This window comes from Lemur catta, chromosome 1 (assembly GCF_020740605.2).
Source record: "Lemur catta isolate mLemCat1 chromosome 1, mLemCat1.pri, whole genome shotgun sequence".
Lineage (NCBI taxonomy): Eukaryota > Metazoa > Chordata > Mammalia > Primates > Lemuridae > Lemur > Lemur catta.
In genome coordinates, this window is record NC_059128.1 from 135,744,160 (window position 1) to 135,769,213 (window position 25,054).

Sequence of the window (25,054 nt, forward strand, 5' to 3'; positions counted from 1 at the left end):
CCAAGCCCCAGAGATTCTTGTAACAGCCAACTCTGTTGTGCTTTCACGTTCCGTTCCTCTGACAAATGCAATAATGAGTTTCTTCGGGATGTTTCCTGAAACAGTCATCAATGAGGGCTGATAGCGTCACACTAAAATGCGATTCAGAAAAATCTGTAAGGGCTTAGCCTTAGCATAAGTATATAGTGTTCTGATGATAGTATGCCTTAATTCGGTTACTTAAGAGTAGCTGGAAGAGTAAATGATTATTATTTCTTGCAACTTAGCTTTTGCTACATATTGATTAGCATAGAATTGTGTACTTTGATACTCACAAGTACAGACATTATGCTATTATATGAAGATCAACTTCACAAAGGTTTGGCCACAGTCCGTTTTATCAAAATGTATCACACAAGATAGAATAGACTGCTGTGGTAATGAGCAATCTGAAACTCTTAGTAGTTAGAACAAGAAGTCTGTTTCTGGTTCACGCCATACATCTATCATGGATCAGCTACGGACAGTGGTCTACATGCGTGTTGTTCTTCTGGGATCCAGACAGCTCTGTGGAGCATTGCTAGCCATAGGCCAGATGGAAAAGAGAACATGGCAAAGCACACACTCGCTCTTATAGCTCCTGACCAGAAGTCATATTGCCATGCCTAATGTTAAGTGGGAGTGTAATGGTAATCTAACCATTGCCTGGAAGGAGAGAAAGAATATTTGTGAACAGCACTATTGATTTCTACACAGAGCTGAGGAGTATGGCTACAGTCACCACCCTTTAGAAAGAAGATAGAGTCAGGAAGCACATACACTCAGAGATAATATTTCTTTGAAAAAAATTGGGAATCCAGCAGTATCTGTAGAACATGGATAATTGAGAACCCAAACGTATATGCTATAAAGCAGTAATTTTCATGTGGTATTTTGTACAGTTCAAGAAATCCATGCCATATTACACAAATTTTACCAAAAAAAAAGGAAACATGAATCTGACTATGGAAATACATTTATAGCATTCCTTTTTAAAATTTTTTTTTATTAAAGCGTATTATGGGGGTGCAAATGTTCAGGTTACATATATTGCCTTTGCCCCACCGGAGTCAGAGCTTCAAGCATGTCCATCCGCCAGACAGTGAGCACGGTACCCATTAGGTCTGAGTATACCCATCCCCTCCTCCCCCTGCCCACCTGCCCGACACCCAGTGAATGTTACTACTATATATACACTTAAGTGTTGGTCAGTTAATACCAATTTGATAGTGAGTACATATGGTGCTTGTTTTTCCATTCTTGGGATACTTCACTTAGTAGAATGGGCTCCAGCTCTATCCAGGATAATACAAGAGGTGCTAGATCACCATTGTTTTTTGTGGCTAAGTAGAACTCCATGGTATACATTCTTCAAGGCAAGGTATACATCACAAAAGAAGAAAAGTTTATCAGGTAAAATATTTTAAAACTCTAATGACATTGTAGCAATTATTTGACATGACAATCACTCCAACACATTATTTTAAAACAAGGGGAATAAGGAAATTCCAAAGCTGCTTTGGTTCACAAAAGTATTAAAATATTCATACTTTCAGAAATCTGGGATTCCAGTCTGAATATCGTTACCTTACTAAACATTCAATTAATTTGAATAACTACTAAGGAGGAACCTGCAAAACTAAAGTTATACTCCATAAGATGTGGCCCTAATTTCTGATGTACACCGTTCTTTAAATCAGTCTCCTTCAGTACAAAAATTTTATAAGGATAGTTTAAAAAAAAACTGTTACAGAAAATAGGATTACTTACAGCTGTAAATTTCTACCTGAATACCTATATCAGACAAGGGAGTACAGTTGGTATTTTTGTGAAAATTTTTGGTCTCCAACTTCATCTTAATTTCTAGAATTAGATACTAGAATTTAATCTGCTTTTGTAACTGCCTTAGCATCCTTTTTCTCCTACCTACCTATTAGGAATTTATTTCATAAGTAGTTGCTAATTGGTAAGGTATGTATGCTGAAAGCTCAGTTCAGGAATTCTCAACTTTGGCATTATTGCCATTTGGGGCTAGATAATTCTTTGTTGGGGGAGAAGGTCAGGCTTTCATGTGCATTGTAGGATGTTTAGCAGCATCCCTGGCCTCTACCCACTGGGTGCCAGAAGCACCACCCCCTTAGTTGTGACAATCAAAAATGTCTCTAGACATTTCCAGATGTCACCTGGGAGCATGATTGCCCATGACTGAAAAACCACATGTTTAATTTAATCAGAATCCACCCCTGGGACTAAATATAGAGTAAGTGCAGGGCTGTTCCAGTTACTGTGGCTCCATAAAAGATTGCCTCAAAAATTAGTGATGTAAGACAATCACTTATTATGCTTATGGGATATGTGAGTCAAGGAGTCTGACAGGGGACAGCAGGAATGGCTTCTCTCTGCTCTGTCATGTCTGAAGCTTCTGCGGGAAGGCTTAAAGGCTAAGGCTGACATTTTCTGAAGGCTTCTCACACGTTCAATGTTGATGTTCCCTGTTGACTGGGAGAACTGTAACAGCTGGAACTGTGGCTAGAACATACACACCTGGTCTTTCCTTGTGGGTTCTTGACTTCTTTACAAAGAGATCCAGGTGTAAGCTGTATTCCCTTTCATCACCTAATTCTAAAGTCCCAGAATATCACTCCCTGTATACTCTATGGGACGAGGCAGTTACAAGGTGCAAGGAGGCATATAAACATCACTTTGTAAGAAGAGCATGTGGGATGAGACATAGATGGGTGCGCTCATCTTTGGAAAATATAGTCTGCCACTGGGATGAACCCTTGAATAACATCTGAGTTCTGGTAGTGATGAAGAAGAGGAATTTTGTTTGAATAGGCAATCAACAGTGTTTGTGAATACACCTTTATTTTGATAAAATAGTGCAAAGTAAAAAAATGTATATCCTAGATGGCTAATAAATTAGTTCCAAAGCTGATATTATGCAGGAGTTTTACACTTTAGTAGACTAAAATAGCCATGTTGTTAATCCCTCTGTTTTACATATTTTAGCATGATATGTAAATGAATTCAAAGGTGATAATAATATTACTTGGTAATTTGGCCCAGTTGTAAGTGTTAAGATGAATTTTCAAGACTCCATCAAATGAGTTTAGCAAGAATAATGGCATCTTGCCGGTGGTGTGAAAGCAATGGCAGAGAACATCCTACAAATGATAGCTCATATTAAAACTGTTGCCAGAAGGCATTGGAGGAGTCATTGCATCCTATGTAGATGGGAAGAAGATGATAATTATTCAAAGTTGAGGCACCCGGGGTGAAAGGAGATAGGGGCCCAGAGACTAACTTGCTTGATCTTCTCCTTCGACCCTGATAAGTAACCTTTGGGATATCTCCATAGAACCTAGTTTAATAACTAGTAATTAGTATGAAAAGCAGTGAACTAGGAATCAGAACTGAGTTATAGTCCTGGTTTGGGCAATTGTATGACTTTGCACAAGTCACTTAGTCTTTAGGGATCTCAGTTTTGTAGTTTGTAAGTTGACAGAATTGGCATGGGTGGTCTCAGAAGCCCTTCTTACTTCTGTTATTCCTTAACGGTTTTAGGAAGATGTCCACAAATATTCAAATGAGCATTTTGAACTAGTTCCTGTTAATCCTGTTACCCACCAACTGCTTAGCATGGTTAGGGTATGTAACAAAAGAGCTCTGGAAATCTATTTGAGCCCTGTTTTCAAGGACATTGTAGGCTTATTTTTTCATGAAGAGAGATCTTCCAACAGAGTTCCAGCCTCCTTATTCCTTATAACTCTGTGGGCGGCAATGCCAACTTCCATCAAATTCTCCTTGGCTTTCATAATGAGATACAGATGTTGGAGGAAAATGAATGATGAGAAAAGAGATCTGGATTTAACTCTGCCTTGATGAAAATTGGATCTGTTTAATTTAATTCACTATAAAGACAGACCTGTGAGTTGCAGAAGGCTAATACACAATTTACTACTTACATGTAAGTTTTAAAACTCACAAAATAAGGTTACATATTATTTATGGATACATATAAATGGAGCAAAAGTAGAAAAACATGTACTGCATGTCTGTATGTCAAATTCATTTTATTGCTTGCCTCTGGAGAAATTAGGAGGCAGTGGGACAATGGAGGGAAATTGGGAAGCTTCTCCTTAATATGCATAAAGTTTTAAGTTATGTTTAAGGACCCAACACAAGTATAACAAAATGTATACATTTATTAATTTATGTGGTGTGCACATGGCGAGGTTTTATTGATCTCAGTCAATTTCTTTTACTTTAAAAGATAAAATCATATTAAAAAATATTCTCAAGAGCTGAGCTGAACTGGAACAAGCTGAGCTGCCAGGTGTCAGAGTAGCTAGTTGATTAAGGCAACAAGATAAAATGAAAGTAACAGTCAAGCCTTTTATCACTTAGTATAAGCAAGAGGCTAACCCAAAGAAAGAGCCGGCTTCCCCACTGTTCCATTTTTCCCATGGGATGGTGCCGGGCACAAGAGTCAGATGGCTCAGCTCTGGGGTGTCATCTCACTGCAATGGGAGCCATGAAGGAAAGGCTCCTGAAGTCTTATAGACACAGGGGCCGGGGAAAGGGCTGGGAATGGAAAAGTGACTCAGAGCGAAAACCTGTTGAGGAAAAATCTTGGATGGAGGAACCTATGCTAAGAATGCAGATATGAGTCAGAGCGTGGCTGGTTAAGGGACCTGAGTCCTTGACTGCAAGTCTCTTCAGCAGCTGCAATGCATCAGACTGTGCATCAAGTGGGGAGGGCAGATGCCTCCCAGGAGGCCTGCTGGATAAAGCCTTTGTAATTGCCTGTGGTTGGGCCTCAGGAACCATACATATGTTTTTGGTCAGTAACTGGACTCCCTAAGTTCTCTAATAAGTTTTTCTGCTTTCAGAAACTCATGTAGGTGAAAAATAGACAATTTAATCAAAATATCTATAGACTTCAATGTCCTCCTTTCAGTAATTAATAGAACAACTAAGTAGAAGATAAACAAAGAAATAGTATAAACCAGCTAGACCTAGCAGACATCTGTTGAATATCTCTCCTAAGATCAAAAACGAGACAGTGTTGTCCACTGTTACAACTTCTGTTCAACATTGTGCCGGAAATTCTAGCTAGAGCAGTTAGGCAAGAAAATGAAGAAGAAAGATAAAGATATCCAGTTTAGAAAGGAAGAAGTAAAACTATCTCTTTTTTCAGATGAAATGATCTTATGTAGAGAAAATCTGAAGGAATCCACCAAAAAAAGGTCATTAGAACTAAGTAGAAATAACTGCAGCAAAGTTGCAGGATACAAGATCAGCATATAAAATTATTTCTGTATACTAGCAATGCACAATCATAAAATGAAATTAATGAAACAATTCCATTAAAAATAGCATCAAAAAAGAATAAAATGTTTACAAATAAATCTAACAAAAGAAGTACAGGACTGTATACTGAAAACTACAAACATCATTTAAAGATATTAAATAACTACATAAATGGAACTCATAGATTAGAAAACTTAAATTGTCAGTACTCCCCAAATTGATCTACAAATTCAATACAAGCCTATGAAAAACGCAGCTATCTTTTTGCTAAAATTCCTAAGCTGTTCCTAAAGCTTATATGGACATGCAAGAGGCTAATAATACCCAAAACAATTTCAAAAACAAAGTTGGAAGACTCAAACTTCCTAACTTCCACCAAACTTGTTAAAAAGTGGCACTAATCAAGAAAGTGTGGCACTGGCATGATAAACACATAAAGGTCAATGGAATAAAATTTAAAGATCTCCCAAATAAGTCCTTATATTTATGGTCAGTTGATAAGGGTATGAAGACTGTTCAATGGGGAAAGAACAGTCTTTTTAATAAATAGTCCTGGAAGAACTGGATATCCTCATGCAGAATAATGAAGTTAGATCCCTACTTCATACCATATACAAATATTAAAACAGATCACAGGCCTAAGTGAAAAAGCTAAAGCTATAAAATTCTCATAAGGAAACAGATATAAATATTTATGATCTTGGATTAGGCGATGGTTTCTTAGATATGACAACAAAGCCACAAGTGACAAAAGAATAAAATAGATAAATTGGACTTCATCAAAATAAAAAACTCCGTGTTACAAATTATACCACCAAGAAAGTGAAAAGAAAACACACAGAATGAGAGAAAATTATTTATATATCATGTATCTGATAAGGCACTTGCATCCAGAATATATAATGAACTCTTACAACTCAATAATAAAAAGACATACAACCTAAAATAGGCAAGAGATCTGAATAGACATTTCTCCAGAGGATGGCCAATAAGCACATGAAAAGATGATCAACATCATTGCTCACTAGGGAAATGCAGATCAAAACACAATGGAGTACCACGTCACACCCATGAGGATGGCTGTAATCAAAAAGATAGGCAAAAGCAAGTATTGGCAAGGAGGTGGGGAAATTGGACACCTTATCAGCTGCTGATAGGAATTTCAAATGGTGCAATCACTTTCAAAATAGTTTGAAATTTTCTCAAAATGTTAAACATAAAGTTACCAGATGACTCAGCAGTTCCGCTCCTGGGTATATAACTAAGACAAATGAAAACATATGTCCTCACAAAGACTTGTATATGAATGTTCATAGATGTATTATTCACAATAGCCAAAAAGTGGAAATAGCTCACATGCCCATCCACTGGTGAATGGATAAACGAGATGTATTATATCCATACAATGGAATATTATTCATCAATAAAAAGAAATGAAGTACTGATACATACTACAATATGGATCAACTGTGAAAACATTATGCTAAATCAAAGAAAGCAGTTTAAAAAGAGCATATATTGATTGCATGATTCCATTATATGAATTGTCCAGAATGAGCAAATTTATAGACACAGAAAGCAGATTGGTGGTTGCTGGTGGCAGAGGAGGAATGGGGAATGATTGCCAGTTGTTATGGGGTTTCTCTTCGGGGTGGTGAAATGTTCAAAAATCAATTGTGGTAATGGTCATGCAACTCTGTGAATGTATTTTAAATGAATGAATGGTATGAAATGTAAATTACATTGCGGTAAAGCTGATTATAAAAGCCTTATAACAATTCTGGTTCCAGTAACAGAAATAACAGTTAAAAACTCTGGAAAACATAAAAACAAAATTATTTGAAAAAACTGAAAAACTGTCAAAAGCAGACAGAAACCGGAAGGAATTTAACCCTTTAATAGGGAAACTGCACGGGGTGGGGGTCTATATTATTTGACTCTTCCTTGAAGGGCATTCCCCAGTACCCAGTGGGTGGAAGCTAGCACTTAAACAAAAAACTGAAATCTGTTTGTCTTGAGGTGTCAGAGGATATAGTTTAATTCTGCTAGAGAAGCTGGAAATTGAAAGGGTAAATTATGAAAAGGAGGGAGCCATAGGTGGAAGGTGTACCCATCTGGGGCCAATCGTGAGACAGAAACTATATAGTCATTTGGTCAGTGGCAGTTTATATAATGAGTTATTAAGCTATAATAGGGCAGTAACTATAAAGACATAAAGAGAACTCTAATTAAAGTCCTAAAGCTGGGGAAGAGTACCCAAGAAAGGACAAAGTTGGAAAGGAGTTCCCCCCTAAAGCTGGGGTTCGAACCTTGTTGCAGAAGGTGTGTTTGTAGCCCAGTGGGTGGTGAGAAATTTGCTGAGTTACCACGGAAGAACTGATGTACCCTTCCCAGGCAAGCAAGAAAGAACCCTCCCAGGTGAAGTAAGGCTGATGGCCCAGTGTGCAAAGTGTGTCAAGTCTTTGGAAGCCCACTCACAGGCTGGGTAGCACTTTAGGCCAGACTGGTAAAAAAGCAAACCCCAACTATATGCTGCCTACAGGAGATGTACTTTAAACATATAGATAGGATGAAAGTAATATAATTGGAAAAGATGTAATCATAAGAAAATTGGAATGGTTATGTTAATATCAGGCAAAATAGACTTAAAGGGATATTAAAAAAGATAAAAAGGGACATTTTTATAATAATGATAAAATTGTCAGTTCATCAGGAAGCCATGACAATCCTAAACATGTATGCATATAATAAGAGAACTTCAGAGTGAATAAAGGGAAAAATTATAACTGAAAAGGATAAGGAGATAAACTCACAATCAAGTCAGAAGTTTTTACACCTCTGTGTAAAATAATAACGATAAATAATACAACCATACAAAAAAACCCAATAACAATGTAGAAAATTTGAAACACTTGCCATAATTAATATTTATAGGTTATACCCAACAACACAATACACATTTTTTCGAAGTACACGTGAGATGTTCACCAAGATAGCCATATGGTGTGCCATAAAATAGATCCCAATAAACTTTAAAATGGAGATCATGAGAAGTATATTCTATGACTTCAATTTGAATTGAATTAGTAATAATACATTAACTATAAAAGCCCCAAATAATTGCAGTCAAATAATTTCTAAACAACCAGTTTTTAAACCAAGAAAATCACAGTGAAAATAGGAAATATTTCAAATTGAATAATAATGAAAATACTTGATATCGACATTAGTGGGATGCATCCAAAGCAGTGCTTATAGGGAACTTTATAGAATAAAGTGCTACTGTTAGAAAAAATATGAGTTATGATTCCATCTTACAAATCTGTCTGAAGAAAATAAGTAGAAGAAAGGGAATAATAAAGATAAGAATCTATTAGAAATCAGACAAACGATAGAGAAAATTAAAACCAAAAACTGATTTTTTTAAGTAATAAAGTTGATAAGTCCCTGGGAAGACTGATCAAGGAAAAAAAGGAATATACAAATTACCAATATCAGGAATGAAAAAGAAAGTATCTAAAAATCGTGCAAGGCTGGGCACAGGGGCTCACGCTTGTAATCCTAGCACTCTGGGAAGCCAAGGCGGGTGGATTGCTCGAGGTCAGGAGTTCGAGGCCAGCCTGAGCAAGAGTGAGACCTCGTCTCTACTAAAAATAGAAAGAAATTATCTGACCAACTAAAATATATATATAGAAAAAATTAGCCGGGCATGGTGGCGCATGCCTGTAGTCCCAGCTACTGGGGAGGCTGAGGCAGTAGGATCATTTAAGCCCAGGAGTTTGAGGTTGCTCTGAGCTAGGCTGACGCCACAGCACTAACTCTAGCCCAGGCAACACAGCAAGACTCTGTCTCAAAAAAAAAAAGAAACTTTAAAAATCGTGCAGACATTAAAAAGATAATAAGGCAATATTACAATAAAACTTCATGCCAAAAATTCTACAATCTAAATGAAATGGCCAAATTTTTTGAAAAAGAGAAATTCCTGAAATTGACAGAAGATGAGATAGAAAATGTGAACAGGCATATTCATATTAAATAAATAAAATTTGTAAAAAAAACTTCCCAGAACATAGGCCAACTTGTCTTTAGCCATTTCTATCAGGCATGTAAGAAAGAAATAGTGTCAATCTTAAATAACTCTTTAATAAAATCGAAGAAGTGGGAACACTTCCTAAGACATACTATGCCCATACTCTGATACCAACTCATTTTACCATGCCAACCTCAAAATCTGACTATTATAAGAATCTAAAAAACAATACCCCTTATGATGTAGATTCAAAATTCCTGAATAAAATATTAGCACATTGGATCTAGAAATATATAAAAGTGATAATACATCATGGCCAAGTGGTGTTTATCCCAGCAATTCAATGTTAATATTTAAAAAAAATTAATAATGTAATTCACCATAGTCACAAGATAAAGGAGAAAATTCATATGATCATCCCAATAGATGCAGAAAAAGCATTTGATAAAATTCAACATTCGTCTATGATAAAAACCTTTCAGTAAACAAGGAATAGAAAGACTCTTCCTCAGTATGATATAGGGCACCAATCTAAAACCATAGTTAATAGTGAAATAATGCACACTTTTCCTTAAGATCAGGAATAAGGTAGGGATATCTGTTCAAACTATTTTCATTAAACATCATAGTGGAGGTCCTGGCTAAAGGAATAGGCAAGAAAAAAGAAATAAAAGGCCACAAATTGGAAAGGAAGTATTAAAGTGTTTTTTTTATTAACAGACAGCATAATTGTTTGCATTAAAATATCTGAAGAAATCTACAACACTGGAATTAATAAGTGAATTTGACAAGGTTATATGATACAAAGTCAGTATGCAAAAATCAATTATTCCTATATACTGTAGCAAACAACTGGAAGTGAATATTTTAAAATGAAATTTACAGTAGAACCTAAAAGGACTAAATACTTAGAAATAAATTTACCAAAAATCGTGCAAGAAATCTACACTGAAAACTATAAAATATTGCAGAGAGAAGATAAAGAAACCTAAATAAATGGAGAAATGTGATGTTCGTGAATTAAACGGTATCCATTCTCTTCAAATTGGTCTGTAGAGCTATTACAATTGTAATCAAAACCCCAACAGTCTTTTCTCATAGTAATTGACAAGTTGATTCTAAAATGTATATGGAAAAATAAAGGATCTAGACTAGCTAAATAAACATTTAGAAAGAACAAAGCTAGAGGATTTACAGTGTTAATTGGCCTAAGGATAGATAAATAGATCAATGGGACAAAATAAAGAAGCCAGAAATAGATCTACACACATCAAAATCAATTGATTTTTTTATGGAGGTTTCAAGGTAATTCAACAGGGAAAGTAAAGTCTTTTCAACAAATGGTGCTGAAACAACTGGATAAATATACGGGGGAAAGGATAACAACCTTGGGTTAGGCACCAATTTCTGTGAAAGGACACACAAATCAGTGAACATAAAACGTAAAATGAATAATTTGGAATTTATGGGAAGCAAAGACAAAGGGCATCTTCAGGAAGCCCCTGTTGCAGGGAGGGGAGGGTGGCTAGCTACATTGGAAGTCGCCCTGGCCACTCTGGCATTGCCTTTACTTGTGGTTTGTTCTTTTACTAGCATAGACAAGTAGAAGGTAAAAGCACAAAGGAAGGATTACTAATACAGTAACAGTGCCAAAAAAATTGTGGTGAAACACATTAACACCACAATAACTTAGTTGTGAATATTGAGATGGTGTTAAAGGAAACACAGAAATCTTATCATCCCTTGGCCTAGTGAGTGCTCAAGTGGAGAATAACCACTCTTACAACAGCCAGATTCTTCATCTCTGGCTGTTGGGGATGAAGGCCTGACCTTTCACCTTCAGGAGTTTTCTTCTGTGTTGGGTAATAGGCCTGGGTTCCACTTCCTAGATCTGCCCTGTTCTGCCATGTTTTTCTTTTGCTTCTCTCTCTCTTTCCAACAACTGCCAAGCAGCCAACAAGTTTTCACACATTTTTATCTCACTCTTCCATCAGTTTGAGTTAGAAAAAAAGAAAACCCTACTGGCCTTTCATATCTAACTGCTTTAGTGTAACATAACCAAAAACTGGTGTCATTCCACTCCCCCAGGAACAGTGGCTTTTGCCTCCTCGGCCCTTCTCCTTGTACCTTGTAGGGGGAGAGGCAGCCAAAGATCTTTGTACATATGGTTTCCTCCTTATAATTCTGGGATGGTCTCCTTCTCCTGACCTGAAGTAGAACTGTAGCTGTGTGGCTTCTTCAATGAGATAATACATGTGAAAAGTGTTTAAATAATTCCAAGGGTTTTCCCAGTATGTGGGCGTATCATAACGCCAGTGTGAAGCTGGTTACTGCACCAAGAACATGGTAGTCATTCAGTCTCACCAAAGAATATACATTCTTTGATTTCATTTCTATGAAGTTCAAGAACAGCTCAAAATGACCCACAGTGATAAAATGTTATTACAGATGTAGAAGCCGCAGGACCTCACACCTGCCTGGACACTGGGAAGGCAGGAGGCCCATCTGACAGGCTTTTGAAGTGTTTGCAGCTGAACATCCTCGAGCCACCTCCCCGCAGAGGACATCCTGCAGCAAGAGCATTCTGCAGCTAGTGAGACCCCAGCGGGCAGGGAAGTTTAAAACTGTAGAACATAAACAAAACTTATCCATTATCCAGATAAATAAGCACATAAGCAGAGGAAAAAAAATGCTGTTTAAGGTCTTGCTTAAATTAAACAATTTCAATGTGTGATGACACTCCTGGAGAGATAAGACATCTTTAGAGGAAGCAACAGGAAACAGGTCCCGGATCAGTCCGTCTCCTTCCCAGTCCCCCTCTGTCTCTCCTTGAGTACCACTTCCTGCATCAGTGCCAAGCCCTGCCAGCCTTGGCGTCAGCTCTCCCTGGTGTCCTGGAGATGGCCACACTGAGATCTCCCGTCCAAGCAGTAGGCCGTGCCCTGAATACTTTCTTCTCTTCCACTTTCCGTCAAAACTTACCCATCCTGTGCCTTTCTCCAGGAACTTATTCTGTCTTAAGTGGCTTTCAGTTAACTGTAATCACCATAATCCTTTCGGATAAATTTCTATGGGGATCTTTTGAAGATAAAAAAGTGATTCTAATGGTAAGTATTTTAGGCCTTCTGAAGATTAGTAAGAAAGATATTTTAAAATAATTTATTCTTTTATTGGAGGCTTTAAGATTATTCCATTTGCATTAATAACACATCCTAGTTGCATCTGTCTTGTGTATAGTGCCAAGAGGACATAGTGGCAGATCATATGCTGTGACTCTTACCAAAGGCTATTCCAAGAACTCCTCCTTTTCTTTGTGATTTGGACAAGTTCACATACTTCTAAGTATACTAAAGCATTGAGTTTGTTAAACCAAAGAGGTGGCTGAATTTGGAACCCATGGTTCCTGAATAAGAAGCACTTTCCTCCATTCATTCAATAAGCATAAACTGAACACGCTGCCCAGCGGAGGGGAAGAGATGTAACAATAGTATCACAAAGCAGTGTGCTGTGTTCCAAAATGAAGGTCTGAGCAGAAGGCTCGGGAAGCACAGAGAAAGGGACTCCTATCTGTGGAATACAGGAAAGGCTACAGAAAGGAGGAAGCATTTGCTCTCTGGAATAATGACCAGGGAGGTTCCTGGGCAAAGAAAGAGAAGAGAACACTCTAGGAATAATGGCAGAGAGACAGGCATAGAGCTATGGAGGTCTGTGCTTGTTTAGGGCTGAGAAACTCCATGTGGCTAGAACATAGGGACATGTTAGATGGTATTGAAGGAGAGGACTAATAAAGAATGGCAGAGACACGTAAGAAGGGAAATGTGTTTGCCATTATACGCAATGTAAACTTAAAAATAAAAGCCAAAAGTGGTTTCTGTGTAGCAGTGGGATATCATCAGATTTGTACTGTGGATAGAAAACTCTAGAAAAATATGAAGAATGGGCTAATGACAAGGAGATAAATTCCAATGATATTAAAAGGATCCACATGAGAATTTGAGGGCCTGAACTAAAGTAGCAGTAGTGGAAATTGTGTGAAGTTTAAAGACGATATCTGAGGTAAAATGATCTGCTTTGGTGATGATTTAAATGTAGTGAATCAGAAGCTTAGGCGGACAGCAAACTTGGATGTATTCACTTGTTCAGCAAACAAATATTGATGACCCACTATGTTCCAGGCACTGTGCTTGGGACACAAAGGTGTGTAAACTATGGGCACCGTGTCAGACCTTCCCTGTGCTGGGGATACAAGCTATACTCTCAAGGAATATCTGATAAGGGAAATATAAAGATTCAAACAACTATGTTTTAAACTATATAGTAAATTCCACACAGATCATGAAGCTACTAACTGTCCTTAGAAAGATACAGAAAGCTTTTCTTCCCTAAGAGGTGATATTTGAGCTAGATACTAAAGAACAAATTGGAGTTTGCTGCGTAAAGAATTAAGAACATCTCAAAGCTGGTGGAACAGCAAAGGTATAGTCATGTAGAAAGTCTAGTGTGTTCAGAGGTGGTGTGGCAGAGTGGGTCTTGGGGGTATGGCAGGAGGTGAGAGCTGAGGGTCAGGGCCAGAATGTTTAGCCCATACCAAGGTGGTGTTTGGATTTCATTTAGCACCAGAACTAACTCTGCCCTAAAAGCATTTGAGGAGGATGGGCTATCAGGGTAATGATTTACTAAATTGACCAGATCAAGAAAAATAATTGCTACATTGTGTTGAGAATTCAGCTGATGTTGCAAAACATAAATATGTAATAGTGCCAATTCTAGAGTTTTACTATTTTCTCCCTTCATGCTTGGCATTCCAGGAGTAGGAATAGCAGGTTGTTTGGTGCAGATGCAGCTGATGGATAGAAATGATACGCCTGAGAACAACAGCAGAAACACTGTTAAACTATCTACCATGGAATACGGCAGGGTAGGGGAGGCATGGAACCCAGCAGGGGACTGATACAGCAAGAGCAATACAAGGATTAAAGAGCCCAATTAGACTAAATACCAGAGACAGTTGAAATAAGGGCATGAGAAGATAGGGAGAAAAAATGGCCTTTTGTGAGAGAGGAAGAGTTTTTAATGCCGGAACTTTTCCAGGTGATACCAAGATCCAAGACAAAGCCACTGGGTATAAGTCACTGAGGAAGACTAGAAGTGAAAGACAATGGGGTAGAGGAAGGAGAGGAATTGTGAAGCTGAGGTGCACAGAATTGCAGAGGAGAAGGGCAGGAGTTGAAGGAAGAAGACGCCAGCAAGCAGGTGCTTCTGTGGATGAAGAGTATCTGTGAGTTCAGCTTATGGAGACAAGGCAGCGGGAGGGGAGCATATTGATTGAATTTCAAAGGGAGAATGTCTGTGTCTAAATGTAGAAGAATAGTTAATGATCTGAAGAACGCCAGCCTTGAAACACTTAGGCTGTGTGACAGTCAGTCACTTGACTTTTGCCAATAAGAGAATGCAACTTTCAGAGACCAAACACTTTTCATTAAAAAGAAAAGGGAACCTTCTGTGAAAATGTTGACAATTTAGGGTAATTCCACCTTTAACATGTTTAAGCAGTGTTGTTTTGGGCAAGTCACTTAACGTGCTAAGTATCTCAAGTCAGGAAAAGAGAAAAATAAAGTTTGTCATAAACAGTAAAAACCCTGTGTACGTGTGGGTTTTTATTATTGGTAACGATTATGTGCTACACAGAGTACTCTAGAAGAGGGAAGTGAATAGGAGGAGGATTAGAAATATATTGAGAAAATCTATTACTGCTTAATGACAAATTCTGAAGTGCTTTTACGGCAACCTATAGTTACACTTAGATATTTGTTTTCAGCCCTCTTTTCTTTGGAGCTGAGTAACAGGAGTGTGTCCTCTCAGAAGGGACGGGGCAGTGAGTCAGGCTGAGGCGAGTTGGCAAAGCAGCTCCCACATCATAGGGATTTGGTATTATTTATGGTAATTTGCCATTGAGAGAGAATTTATAAAGATCTGATAGAATCACCCAATGCTCACTTTAGATGGCAATAAAAAGGGTTTTGCATCAATCTTTAAGGAATAAATATAGAAGGAAATTATACCACTTTAGTTGACATAGTGCTTTCATATACATTTTTCTCATCCTGTGGGGGAGGGATGGAGGGGGATAATGAACTCAGCTTTCCAGACGATGCAGGAGATGGTTGGGGTGTCGTGCAGTTAGTACATGGTAGAGCAGTCCCTTGAGTCCCCAGATCCAGGTGGTCATCTTTCCACTGTACCACCCTGCTTCTCAAGAAGTACATACGTATTTCTGCCCAGAGCACTGAGAGTTGGGACTGGAAATGGTGACTTCTCTACAGAGGGAAACATGTGCAATCACAGGCCAGTTCTAAGGCTGGGTTATGACTGTCATTTCCATAATTACTATTTTAGGCTTTCAGTTTAAGTTGTGGTTTATGGAGCCTGTTGTTTTTATGTTTTGCACACTTTCTTTAACCAAACTGGGAAGGGGGACTATTGGTATGAATCTTTAGATTCTAAACAGAAAGACAGTTTTGTTTTCCCCCAGTGAATTGTCTCTGCCACACTAGCTGTGGAAAGGATGAGCCACAATACTAAGCTAAACAGATGGGTCATTGCCCAGGGCCAGGGACTGTATTAAGGACCAGGAAGGTACAATGACCATGTTTTTTTGTGTCTTCTGTTCTTGGCTTTAAAAAAGATTTTTGTCCTGTATTATTTTGTTATATATTGTGTCTCATCTCAACTCTTTTTTTGTGAATTCTGTTGCATTTTTGTTTTTTAAGGTCTAGGCTTCTTAAGATTCTGTAGTTTGTCTTAGGTCATTTTCTGTATCTTACCACCACCACATAATGTCACCTCACAGATACTACGTATGGTACTTTCTTCATTTTGTCTCTGATCCCCAATGCAAGAAACCACCCTCTACACTTCATTTTAAGAACCATTTATAGTGATTATAAATGAAGTAATCAGAAATCCTTTCATGCATTTTTTATTCCTTTATTATAAAAGTGATATATTCTCATTGTGAAAAAATCAGTTAATACTAAAGCATAAAAGTTAAAATCTCCCTCTCCCCCCTTGCCTTCTCACTTCCCAATCTACCCACTCAAAGGTAAACAGTCTTCATAGTCCGTTGTGTGCATCCAGACATTGGTTTTGATGTATATACAAACAGAATCATATTTTAATACTGTTCTGCAGCTTTCTTTTCATTTAACAATTTCTCTAAAGATGTTTTCCCAGCAACAGAATCGAATCCACTTAATTATTTTAAATTTCATGGTTTTTCGTCGTATGGCTATAATATGAATTACACTGTTTAACCTGTCCTCTATGGGTGGAGAATATTTTCAGTGTTTTTGCTATTGTGAACAATGCTTTAGTGCATGTTTTTGGACATACATCTTTGCATATTTTTTTATGAATGTGTATGTAGCATACTTTTCTAGAAATAAAATTCTTCCTGCATTTTAGTAGTTCTTAGACCTTTTCCTTATCCTTTCGTAGTCTTGGTCTGAGATTTGGCTATACCAGTTCCACATGTGGCTGGCTTGCTTCGGGGCTGTACACTAGTATCAGCAGTCCTTAGCCCTTGTTAAACTAAAAACACCTGTAGACGTTAATAAAACAAGGCGATCATTCAGGCTGTGCTCTGGATCAACTGAATCCAAGTTTCCATGAGGGAAACCTGGACCTTCATATTTTCTAAAACCACCAAAGATGATTCTGGTGGTCAGTTAGAGTGGAAGACCACTGAATTGGTTCCTGGCTTCCACTTTCCCCATGATTATGGCTCTATCTTCTTTCTCACTCAGTAGTTTCATCTCTAGGATGTCGCTCTTAGCTTTCACAATTTCTCTTCATGAATCATTCTAGTTTGTTTTTGTTTTTTTTTTTTGAGACAGAGTGTCACTTTGTTGCCCTGGCTAGAGTGAGTGCCATGGCATCAGCCTAGCTCACAGCAACCTCAAACTCCTGGGCTTAAGCAGTCCTACTGCCTCAGCCTCCCAAGTAGCTGGGACTACAGGCATGCGCCACCATGCCCGGCTAATTTTTTCTATATATATTTTAGTTGGCCAGCTAATTTGTTTCTATTTTTAGTAGAGACGGGGTCTCGCTCTTGCTCAGGCTGGTCTCAAACTCCTGACCTCAAGCGATCCACCCGCCTTGGCCTCCCAGAGTGCTAGGATTACAGGTGTGAGCCACTGCGCCTGGCCAGTTTTATTGTTTTTTAACATTCATTTTCCCGTTTGTTAACTGTGTTCTTTATCTCTAGTTATATTTCATTTCTTTTTACTTGAAAATTATTTTTACCCTCTCAGCAGTTATTCAGTTCAACCCCTCCTTGCTCACTAACTACACTGAAGGAGTTGGTCAAAGTTCTTAGAGCACCAGGTGTTCTTCAACATCCAGCCTTCATCAAGGAACCGCTAAGTTTACCCTTTTACTCCTTTGAAAAGCAGAGTGATAATGAGCTCAGGCTCCAGACTCTGAGTTTAAACCTCACTTACTGGCTAAGTGACCTTTTGCAAATTCCTTAACTTCTCTGTGCCTACACTTCCTCATATATAAAGTGGGAATAATAATAATGCCTATCTCATAGGATTGCAGTAAGGAATAAATAAGTTATTTTATTTTAGGCACTTAAAAAGTAACTGGAACACAGAAGGCATTCGTTAGACGATGTTATTGTTACCAATCCCTCTCCTCCCTGCTAAAAATGAGACTGTGTGATGGACCTCTGAGTTGCTTCCTCTCTCCTGGGCCAGATTTCATTTTTCTTTGATGTCTTCATCTGTTTATACCTTGCTGCATGCTTTCCCCTTTCCATCTTTCAGAATTATGTTGATATCTGTCATCTCTTGTCATTTCTACACATACTTTTTTTGGTCTTGGGTGCTTTGCAGTCATTTAACTAGGCTTTTCAGAAGTATCAGACATAACATGTTCAATTACCAGGTTTTACCTGAGCTCTTCATTCTTCCTTAATCACCATTTAAACATAGATGTATATACTTGAAAAGATACAAATTATTTCTTCCAACCCAACATGACCATATCATATTTTCCTTATTGTTTAAAATTATTACAACCAAAAGAATAATTTCTCAGCAGTTCTTAGTCATGAACTGTGTGCAGCAATCCCAGAATTATGAACTTAATGATGGATTGGACTCTATTTGAGAAAGCAGCCTTACTAGATCTCTTGGCATCTTTTTAAAAATCTCTCCATTAAAGTAATTTTTCACATTATCCTTTCTCTGTATGCATGCTGTAGGTATGTAATGGCTTTTTATTTTATACTCCTCTTACCTCATTTGCTTTGAACCCAGGTAGATAACACCATTTACCTGTGCTTTCTGTCATGTGCTTTCCCCCACAAGATGGTTCTCTCCACCTTGCTGTGCTTTTCCTTAAGCAGCTGAGCATCACATTTCTGAATGCAGGGCTGCATCCTGGGCACTCTAACCCATGAATGGACGGAGAGGAGAGAAGCTGATGGGGGCGGGAAGGGGTGGGGGTGGGTGGGGGCAGTAACGGACTAGGAGGCTCCAGGACCAGATATGTAGAAACAGTTCCTGCACAGTTGGGGCATGACCAAGGATTTTTTAAAATTTGTTTCTTTTATTTAGTAAAAACCTGTGGGTCTCAGGGTTAAACTCCAGCAAGGAGTATGAATAAAAATCCTTCCCTGTTATCTCTGGAGCTTCAGATCTTATTCTCATTCAGAGAAGGAGGCATGTGGTGTTTTATTGAAAAGGCACTTCTTAATTCGATAAGATCTACCAAGCGACAAGTAGAATCACCACTAAGACTTTGGAATCTCGTCCTCTTTGCCCTTAGTTTTTAGAGCTGTGACCCCTTTTAACTTCTTTTTACATTTTTAAGTATATTCTATTGGGAATTTGAAGAGGATGTATCGGGCACATCATATCTACTGACACAATAACCCAAAAATCTTACGTATATATTTTATAAATTTTAAACAGTTACTTCTGTATTTTATACTTTTAGTCTATTAATTTATTCATCTTTTGTTGTTTTGGAGTAATAGCTAAGTACTAAGTAATACGTTCTAGATCATGGTTATATAAAGACATATAATCACAATCATAGCCCCTCTCATGTGTATAGCAATTGCATAAATGTAAAGCTGTAATAAATACTTTTTATTTTCTGTGGTTTTAAATCCAACACTACTATGGAGTCAAAAATGGAGTCCAACCAGTCCTCTTACATCCTGCTGCCAAGTGCACTCCTTGGCATGCACGTCTGATCTCAACTCAGAGAGTTTTAGTGGCATGTCTACTACTCCGGGAATAAAATCTGCATTATTCATCCTATTATTCAAAGCTTGCAATGATCTTGCCCCATTTCTGTTTTAAAGCTTTCTTTGCGGTGCTCCTCTTTACGTCCTCCTGGCTGTAACCATACACGGCACACTCCAGAACTTTCCCACAACAGGCTTTTGTCCTGGGCTCCCTCCCCTTTCCCTCTTTGCCTTTACACTTAAACCTGTTCCTCCTCTGCTTCTGGCTCAGGTGTCAACCCTCCCAGGATAATTTTTCTTATTTCTACTGCAAGTAATTTCCCTTTTTTTGAATCCTCATTATAATGTAGTTCACTTTACCTGTTTAGTAGAGCCAGTCAGAGGGGCAAAACAGCAAGGGTCTTACAAGCATCAACTGTGGATCCAAAGGGCCTGGATTCAGATCCTGGCTCTGACACTTCCTACCTGTGTGACTCTGGGTACATTACTTGCATTCTCTGTGCCTCATTCCTATTCTATAAAATAAAAGTCCCTACTTTCTAGGGTACTGAGAGGATTAAATGAGTAAATATATGCAAAAATGCTTTAGTGTCTAGCATGTAATAAGTGCTGCATAAATATTTAGTATGATCATACCATTATTTTTATCATTTACATGTCATATTCACTCTATTAAATTATAACCTCTTTAAGGACCTAATCCACACCTGATTTATTTTTATGGCTTCCAAAACCCTACTGCCTCACATGGAGTAAATAAATATTGAATATGCAAATTAGAATAACAATGATTAGTGAATCCTAATCAGAGGTTTCAAATAGCTTATTGAAGATAAAATTTTTTTCAATTTCAGCATATTATGGAGGTACAAAAGTTTAGGTTATGTATATTGCCCTTCCCCCCCAACATTTTCTTTTTAAAATTAGCTAAAATAGATCATTGAGCAAATATTTAATATGTATAAATTTTCTGTTTGTGAAGCACACAGAATATATGGAGAAGCATGCCTTTCCTCACTTTCAGACTTGACTCAGAAACACCCACACAGATAACTGCAATATAAGACACAGTAGAAAAATATACAGTCAAAAAGCAATTGTAGGAATTCAAAAGGAGTGACTGGGTGATCAGAAAAGAATTCATTGAGATGATGGGATGCTATTATACTGCAATGAGAATGGTAACTTTTAGAACAAAGCATAAATAAAACAACTTTCTCAGTAATGTTAGCCAATACTTACCATATACTTGCTTTACCAGGCATTGTGTTTGACTGCTTATCACACACTGTCACATCTCAACTTCAAAATATTTCCAGGAGGAAGTAGTATTGTGTTCATTTTACATATGGGACAACTGAAGCATAGCAAGGCAATGTTAAATAAATTGTTAAAGTCACGCAAGTAATAAAGAATAGAGCCAGAATCAAAACCCAGGAAGACTGGATTCAGACCACCAGCACTGTGTCTGGTACATCCAAACCAGGAGTTCCAGTTCACCATTTGCTGAACCATTTCTAATAACACATTTTATTAAGTTTACTAGAATTTTATTTTCTATTATTTTTTTAACTTTTACCTCATCCATGGATGCTGGAAAGAAATGGCTATTGCTCTTTCATTTATTTCTGGCTAACTCAGTCTTTCACTTACAGTAACAAATCCTGAACTTCTTCATCTGTGAAATAACAGTTCGAAGGTATCTCAACAGTTCCACACAGTTCAAGAGTAATTATTTCTTTTAAAATAAAAAGTATACAGACTTCTGTATTCTGGTTGTTCACCTTTGTTCATTCATTACCTGGAGAAAACCTACTGGATAATGGAAAGCTTTACTCACAGGATTTTGCAGCCCCCAGGAATCCTCTGTTCCAGAATAATTTCTAAGGCCATTGCTAATAGAAATATTTGAGATTTTATATATTCTAGACTTTAGGTCCCTGTACCTCCATCTCTAATCTGTCATTCTCTCTGCTGTGAGAAGGAACACATCTGCCTCCCAAATTCCTTAATCTTCTATCAATGTTTCTCTGTTTGTCTTTTCCCCCTAAGTTTTCCCTTCTTTCAGCTTAAATTTCTTAACAAAGCATGCTTTACAGAATGCATAATTAATAATTGTACAAGAGAACTATGTCTAAAATATGTGAGCTAAAACTTAGAATACAAATTTATAGAATTTTAACTTGCTTTGTGAAAACAGTAAATAAAACAAGCGGTTTTCAAATCAAATTTTTTTGCTGAATCCAAACATTTTTGTGGTAGATTAAATCCTGAAGGCAAACCTTTATCTGTATCTTCACCATAGACTTAGTAAATTGTAAAATTAAGGACAAATACTATGTATAAGTGAAAGAATAAAGTTGAAAATTTTTTACTTGACTTCAAGAGCACACAGAGCAATGTTACCTCTTGTCCATGCCTGTTTTTACCTTTCTTTAATTTTTCCTTAACACTGTTTGTCCAGTATTTTCTTCATTCTCTGAGAATTTAATCCTAGTTTAATATCTTTATATAGTAGAAATATTTGAGAAATATCAGGATAGAGTTTAGGTAATGTCATTCTTGGTATTGCTAGAATGAGGGGCTTCATTTGGAAAATGTCAGCAAGAAAATGTCAGCACCCACCCTATGGCCTCCAGCAATATGCACGTCTCTGGTGTGTAAAATCAGGATTTGGGCAGTGGGTATATTTTCTGTCTTGATGACCTTGCTTTCAGCAGAATCAGTTCAGGCTAGCTGCTCCAGCAGAAAATTATAAATCTGGGTTTTCCAATAGCATTAATCCTTTAGCACTATACAAAGTTCCCTAAGCAGGGTCAAAGCGATTCTTATTCTACAAAGGCTTGCTCGAGCCACACAGTAGCGCATGAAAAGTAGTAGAGTGCCCTGCCCATATCTTTTACTCTCCCCATGGAATTGGCCACTTGTTCCTTATGGTCCCACTGAAACTGCAGAGATATTATCACAACAGCTATGTTACCTGAATGCAATTTCTAGTTTACACGTGTCTCTTCCCCTTCTTAGGGGCTGGCCTTTGTATCTTGTATCAGCACCTAGCACAGTGCCTGGCTCATGGTAAATGCGTAATTAACGTTTGTTGACTGAAAACTGGAGTGCGAAGGGAGGAGTTAGTGAGGTAATCGAAATAAAGAAAGCTAAGTTTGGACACACCAAAGACTTAGAGGCAATTGACGGAAACTCCTAAAAGTTAGATTTAAAGAATTTAGATTTTATTTGAAAGCAGTAGAGAGAGTCTATACTTCTTTGATCTGGACAATGAATGAATGATCAAATGATCAATGATCAAAATAACATTTTAAAGAATTATTCAAATGGGCATGTGCTTATATCAAAATTCATATGTATAAAACATCAGATGGTGAAATATTGACTTTAGTCTGTGAGTCATCAGTTGATCCTGAAGTTCTCTTTGTTTCTGTTCTCATCCCACAGGTTGTTATTTTGTACTTTGAGCCAAGCACATTTCGCTGTATTCTCCTAAGATGGGTCCGGCTTCTCGGTTTTGCTACTGTTTATGGAACTGTCACTCTCAAGCTTCACAGGTATATTATATTTTATTAGTCTTCATTCTCAGGGAAGGATCAAAGTGATCGACTTAGCATGTAATTGCAAACTGAGTTGACTGCTTAAATGGTTTAATTTTAAGAATTTATATAGCAAGATAATATATATTTTTCACTTTTAAGGCAACAACTTTTGGATTCTCTGGGGAAATCTTTAATACAAGTGAACTCTAAAGGGTTAATTCTGCATAAAAAATAAGTTTAGAACGTGAAACGGTATTTACTGGCTAAGAACAGGAAGGACTACAAAGACAATGCAGCTGAAAACATACTGTCCAGAGCTACCATAGAATTCTGTACAGTAGAATTCAGAAATATGCTCATTTGACAAAAACGACTGTCTTCCATTCCCAAGTTCCATGCTCCAGGGTAATCCTGCTGATACTCTTTGGGTGAAGTTCAAAAAAAAACAGTGTTCTTGGCTTTCCTCCTTAACCAATGTACTCTAGAGATTATCAACCTTGGAAAATGGAGAATACTGTAAGTTTCCTTATACTTAGTTTCAAAGCCACCTAAGTGTTAGAAAAAAAGAGGCAGTAAAATAAATTATCTATTCACAAAGGCTTTCCAAGGGTTTCCCTTGCCTTCCCTTTCCAAGCTTAAATAAAGTCTTACTGTAGTGGTAGCAAAGAGCATTGGAGAGAGAAAAAATAAATGTTTCCTGCAGGATGAAACTGTAGCCCTATCAGGAAAACCCTTTAAAGTGTTCTGGTGTAACCACAGTAAGCCATTCGTGTTTTCATGCTGATTTGGCCGTAAGTGTTTCTCAACAAAAGTCCCCTAATATGGTTCATATAGCAATTTATCTTAGCTGCCATAATATGTGTTATATTTGTCTTTAAATGTACCCCTTTTCAGCTTTTTAAAAATGTGATAATTACTCTATCTACCTCACAAGAATCTCCATTTCTTTTACTTTTAATTTTTATTTATTAATTTTAGTACTTGATTACTGGGAATGCATAGCTTATCTTTTTATCTTTTGGAACAAATGTGAATATGCTTGACTCTCAAGATTCCCTTCTTGTACATGTGGCATAGTACAAAGAATATTGGACTAGATTTCGGGAGGTCCAATTTAAATCTCAGTTTAGCCTTTAACTCTAAGAAATGATCAGCCTCTATTTCCTACAGAAGGAGAAGATAAGATCAATTTCTAATTTTCTTTCTGGCTTTCATTTTATTCTGTCCACATCACAGCACACTTTGCTCCTGTGTCCTTCTAGTCTTCAAGTACCTTCCAGGTGTCCATTCTTTATGCCTAGTTTCAACTGGTCCTCACCAGATGAAATGAGAAATCAGTGACAGCCTATATGGACAATAAGCCTGCTAGAAATCCTGAAAGAACAGGTGCCCTTCTGAGACTTGAAAATGAACTCTCTCCCTGTTAGTCTAGCTCTTAGTGTCTGTTGGGTCCTCTATTATAATACTTACGGTGCTTTGTAGTTTTCTTATTTGTCTTCATCACTTCAGTTTACCTTCTCCTTGGAATGCGAGTCTTCCCACTGATGCCCAGCTCTCAGCACAATGACTGCCACATGAGGGGTGATTAATACACGTTAGCAGATGAGTGAATGGATGAAAATGTCAGATGCAGACCTGGAAGCTGCTTCCCATAGTTCTCTCCACACACAAAACATTCATATCCTGCTGACTCACTGTGTGCTACCTCGGTGTGTCACCAAGTGCCTGGAACACACACATTGTGGTCTGCAGGAGGATGCGAACACAGTATTAAATAGCACTGAATCATATAATGAGAGAATTACTTCCATTCAGGTTCTCTTTCAATCCTTCTGATTATTTCCAGGAGAAAGATTAGTTTGGAACTAGTAGGTCTTTAAC

General features: G+C 37.6%; 1 protein-coding gene across 1 annotated transcript in view; it reads left to right on the top strand.

Moving 5' to 3' along the window:
* Positions 1-25,054, top strand: part of GPR158 (G protein-coupled receptor 158) — a 352,568-nt gene that overhangs the window by 284,603 nt on the left and 42,911 nt on the right. Inside the window, exon 6 of the mRNA XM_045535100.1 lies at positions 23,079-23,188. Within this exon, the coding sequence (XP_045391056.1) occupies positions 23,079-23,188 (110 nt within the window). The remainder of the gene's footprint in view (positions 1-23,078; positions 23,189-25,054) is intronic.